The 5,515-nt window shown below is 36.3% G+C and overlaps 1 protein-coding gene across 2 annotated transcripts in view; it reads left to right on the top strand.

Moving 5' to 3' along the window:
- The first annotated feature begins 768 nt into the window (after positions 1-768).
- Positions 769-5,515, top strand: part of CDK17 (cyclin-dependent kinase 17) — a 61,160-nt gene continuing 56,413 nt past the window's right edge. For both annotated transcript variants that reach the window (XR_824975.1, XM_010836294.1), the window contains exons 1-2: positions 769-915; positions 5,485-5,506. Coding sequence is in view for 1 of the 2 variants with exons in the window: in XM_010836294.1 (XP_010834596.1) it covers positions 798-915; positions 5,485-5,506 (140 nt within the window). In the remaining variant the exon portion in view is untranslated. The remainder of the gene's footprint in view (positions 916-5,484; positions 5,507-5,515) is intronic.

Raw genomic sequence — 5,515 nt, 5'->3', positions numbered from 1 at the left:
TCAGTCAAGGAACTTCTTTGGGCCTGTTTGCTTATTTGTGATATTGGGATAGTATAGTCTACTCTTTAGAATTAGGAAGGCTAAATGAATTAAGAGATAAGAATAGTTTTACGGAGTAGGCATTTTGAAACCTGTTAATTAGACTTTATTTTTTTCTTTCTAAAATTTGGCATTGTTATGATAATAGGAGGAGACTCCTGACAACTGATGGGATGGGGTGGGGGAACAGAACCCCAATATATTGGCTAAATAAGAACTTAAAAAAGAAAATTTCTGCTGGTGCTGTTTAATAAATTGTCAGACTTCATTCTTTATTCTCTCCCTGCTTCATTGCTTTCACCTGTCTTATCTCCTCAGTTGTATCTAAAGATACCACTGATTGCAATACGATGATTGATATAATGATGGAACTGACACATCAAAATAATAATATATTTTCACTGAAGTGGCTTTTAGAGAGTTCATTTTAGGAAAATTTCTAATCCTTCTAAGTTTAATTGTGATGCTTAAAATGTCAATCTTTAGTTTTGTAGAATTCTTGCTCTTCTGATGATGCTATATACATATGGCATTAATCAAAATGAATGGATCTTTTTAAGGAAGAGGCTAGATTTTGTGATGTTTGAGGCACGTGAGAATTCTTACTTTATACTTATTTTGAAGATTCCCAGTAAACGCAGAAAAACATTGTTCTTGAGCAGTAAGCATAGTAAGCAGTAAGCAGTATATTCATAGCTTTACTCTTGTGTTCATTCTATTCTCTTTCAGGATTTTTCAAGTCACATTCAGTTGATAGGATGAAAAAATTTAAGAGAAGGCTATCCCTCACGCTTCGAGGAAGCCAGACTATTGATGAATCGTTATCTGAATTGGCTGAGCAAATGACTATTGAAGAAAACAGCAGCAAAGATAATGGTAAATATTTGGGTGAGTGGGGTGGGAAGGACAGATGCCTCTCCCTTGATTTGCTTTATAAATCCTATGTACGTTTACTTTCCTGGTAAGTTCCTAATAAGCTTCCTTTTGTTTATTTCTTTGCCTCCTTCCCTAGTTCAGTAACTTTCGCTTGCTTACTGGAATGTTCCATTCTTAAACAGTGTTACTCTACCTGGTCTCTGACACTGATGAATTCTATATCCTGTTTATCTTTCCATTTTGCAGTGGTTCTTAAATAACAATGCTTTGTATAGTAATGTCCTAGTTAAGTACCTACTTTTAAATTAACATTTAAATATTTTTGTTATTCTTATAACTAAAGTTAATACACCTTAGAAGTGCACAGTAAGTTTGTGAAATTCCAGGGAATTCCCTGTCCGTCCAGTGATTAAGACTTAGCACTTTCACTGCCAAGGTCTCGGGTTCCATCCCTGGTCAGGGAACTAAGATCCCACATGCTGCGTGGTGTGTCCAGGAAAAAAAGTTTGTGAAGTTTCTGTTTGAGACTTCATCACAGATTTATAACATTATGTATGCATATTGACTGTCCACGTAGACCACAAGGTTTTCACATGACTGAATCATACTATTTTCTTATTTTATGTTGACCAAAGAATGTATCCATAGTATTGAGAGCTCTTTAGTATTGAGAGTAAGATAAGCATATAATATTCTACAAGTTTGGCAGTTTTTTTATAGTGTAGTTAGTACACAGATGTTAATTTAAAATAAAAAGGATTTGTTAAATTGAACGCATTATAATGCAAAATCCTGATGAAATTATAGAATAAGGCTACATATTCAAAACTGAAATAGCCCTAGGGATGTCATAATAATAGGGAAGGAGCTTACCGGAATGCTGCCCGTGTGTCATAATGTGCAGATTCTTTGGAAAAGCCTTCCTTGCCTCTGCCTGAAACTTTCCTGTTAGAGATTTGTGGCAGTGGGTGGAATCAGGAATTTCTTTATCCCCTTTAGCTGAAATGTAAATAGCCTTGTGAGAGAGGGAAAGATATAATGAAAAGCGCTCTGGATGTTAAGTTAAAAGTTATGGATTGGAATTTGGAATATACATTTATATACTTAATAGTGTATGACTCTGGGTAAGTAATATATCGTACCCAAGCTTCTTTATACTGTTTTCTTCAGAGTGTCGTTATTTTACTCAAGGTTATCTGGCTCATAATACAGGAGGGGAAACATTGATGAGTTGGGTAGAAAATTTAATAATTTGGGTATAATTTACTTATATGTAGGAGGGAGATATTTTACATTTGAGATTTGAATCAAATCTCAAAGCTGATATTATTATGTCTTCTACTCCTCTTGCCAGGAGAAAAATCCTTAAATCTCTCTGATATCCTTGAATTCTTGATATTAATTAAGCCCTGTATGTTCATTCTTGGGCTCCATGAGTATTGCTAGCTATCTGCCAGTGATACTCAGAAGTAAAGTAGGCACAGAATACTCTTCATGGATGGTTTCTGGGATACATTCTTGATAGGAATTTGACTACAAGACAAACATCTTCTTTAAAAAAAAAAGTGTGAGTCAAAGAAAATGTACATACTTTTTGGAGAGCTAATTAACATTTTTGACTCATGGCATATTTTCTGGAATACTTTAGTAATAACTGTCTTAAAATTACATGCTTAATTTATAGTGAATGGTGAAATATTTAAAAAAAAATTTGAAGTAAAATATAGTTTATTAAAATTTATTTTTATTCTAATAGTAACATTAAAATTAGTAAAGAAGAGAAAAATAGAAACTACTCAGTTTCCTCTATAAATTTCTCAAATTACTTGAAGTAATACTTGAAGGTGTCATAATAGACATTGATTCCTCTTCAGTTGCAGAGATTGATGGTAGCATAGGCTATCTCTGAATTATAATCTGTTATTGTTTATTCCCTGTGTATAAAGAACACGGGACAGTGTTCACAAAGATGCAATACCTTTCTGGTCATCTATCAAAGCTTGATAGCTGGTTCCAACATACTCTTTCTTTATGGAATTTATCTTAGACAGTACAAAGCTCCTAAGATCAGTAACACATACCGTCTGTCTGAATATGATTTAACAAATGAGAAGAGATAGACTATATTTTTTAAATGATCTCTTCACACGCTGTATAACCAGTTTGTGAAACGAGTGGTCTTTGCCTAACCATGTAGAGGCAATGCTAACTTGAGGAAGAATATAGGTTATGAATTTCCTAAGTAAACTACCTTTGAACCAGTTTTTGATCTCTCGTCTCTTATTCAGTCGCTTGTACCAACAGAATACTCTCTCTTGCATTATATGTAGGCAAGTGACTCTCGTGCATATCCTAGAATAAAATGAATGAGAAAGTACACATAAATGGAAATAATACTCTCAAAATCTTAGAAAAATTATAATGCATATGATAAATTTAGCATAATGCCTTAAAGATTTCCACTACTTTTAAAGATATAGAATATTATTATCCTACTGAACTGCCTAGTTAATTGCTGTCATAATCTTGAAATATTTGAGTAATTGACCTCATCTAGTCTCATGACTTCAGCTACTGTGTACATGCTGACTACACCTAAATTTGTCTCTCTAGTCAGGATTTTTGTCTGAATCTTTAGATTCATTTCCAAATGCTTATTTGGCTTCTTCACATAGACATTTAATAAGAATCTTAAACTTAATATGACCAGACCACAAATCTTGATTCCCTCCCCCCAAATCAGCATCTTCTCCAGCTTTCCTCGCTTAACCTAAACCACTTAAAGCTAAAAATCCAGGAATTATTGATTCTTTTCTCACTTTTAGCTTTCTGTTCGCCTTTTCTCCCCTCCTGTACCAGTGTAGTTTCCTATATATTTACTACATACATAGCTTTCAAAAACTACTAATGGTAGTCATTTGTATACTAGTAAGTGAAATATGTTTTTGCCCCCATTCATTATTAAGTCACTGTTCATTTTGCTCGGCTTAAGTTAGGATCCCCAGTCTTTGATCAGCTAGCTACCATCAGGGAATGTACATCCAGGCACGGGCATGGACCGATGTTCGGCGTTACTAGTTATGCACTTCCCCTACCTCTAGTCTGGTGTTTTATCCAGAGTAGATGACCTAGGCCTGTGGGGTCCTTGAGGATTGTTTTGTCCCATCCTCCGTCTCTCTCCTCCCTTCAGAGAGCCATTATTAGTAGAGGCAGAGACTAAGTGGCCTTCTTGGCTCATTTTTCCCAAGCCCATGCCTTGGTCTTGTTCTGTGGATCTGAGTCACCTGCTCTTTTTAAGTGTTATATTTTTGTAATGTTTCTGCATGGTTTTAGATCTGTGATTTTTTTCTTTGTAAACTATTGAAAAATTCTAAATTGGGGGTAATTTCAGAACCTCTATGTTGATACGTACTTAAGTACTTCTGTTTTATTTACTAACTTGACATACTTTTTTGAATGTCTAGCAAACAGGGATATAGTTATTTCAGGCCAGGATTGTGTCTTTTATATACTGCTGCTGCTGCTAAGTCGCTTCAGTTGTGTCCAACTCTGTGCGACCCCATAGATGGCAGCCCACCAGGTTCCCCCATCCCTGGGATCCTCCCGTCAAGAACACTGGAGTGGGTTGCCATTTCCTTCTCCAGTGCATGAAAGTGAAAAGTGAAAGTGAAGTTGCTCAGTCGTGTCCGACTCTTAGTGACCCCATGGACTGCAGCCTACGAGGCTCCTCCGTCCATGGGATTTTCCAGGCAAGAGTACTGGAGTGGGGTGCCATTGCCTTCTCTGCTTTTATATTCTACAGCATTCCTAATCATAAGGCATATATGAGGCAGTCAGTAAATGTTAGAATTATGGAAACAATTTTGAGATGTATTAAACAGATCAGAAACCTGTGGGCTATATTAGTAGCTTTGTGATTGCTAACCAGTTTCAATTGTATTAAAAACAGAGGGGTGGGACTCAGAGAGGAGTGGGAGGGGAGGTTCAGGAGAGAGGGGACATTTAAATATATACACACATACACACACACGCACTTATGGCTGACTTATATTGTATGGCAGAAACCAATATAACATTATAAAGCAACTATCCTCCATTTGGGGCTTCCCTTGTAGCTCAGTCGGTCAAGAATCTGCCTGCAGTGCAGGAGACCTGGGTTCGATCCCTGGGTTGGGAAGATCCCCTGGAGAAGGAAATGGCAACCCACTCCAGTATCCTTGCCTGGAAAAATCTCATGGACAGAGGAGCTTGGTGGGCTGCAGTCCATGGGATCGCAGAGAGTCAGGCATGACTGAGCAACTAACACTTACTTATCCTCCAATCAAAAAGTAAATTTTTAAAAGTGGATCTTTAAGTTACTGGATCAGTTCCAAATAGTATTTTCTGTAAGTATTTTTCATAGAAATTATTTTAATTCTAGTACTTTATATGCATAGCCAAAGAAATAAGGTTAAATGTAATGATCTCTATCATAATCTTTTGTTTTCTTTTTTGCTTTCTCAATCCTTTTCATGTCATCCTGGATCTTGGGCTATTAATGGAATGATTTTTGGATACTGTGAACTGCAGAGCCTATCGTGAAGAATGGCAGGGCGCCGCC

This window comes from Bison bison, unplaced genomic scaffold (genome assembly GCF_000754665.1).
Source record: "Bison bison bison isolate TAMUID 2011002044 unplaced genomic scaffold, Bison_UMD1.0 scf7180017864062, whole genome shotgun sequence".
NCBI classification, from domain to species: Eukaryota; Metazoa; Chordata; class Mammalia; order Artiodactyla; family Bovidae; genus Bison; species Bison bison.
This window is presented reverse-complemented; position numbering and strand designations above follow the sequence as displayed.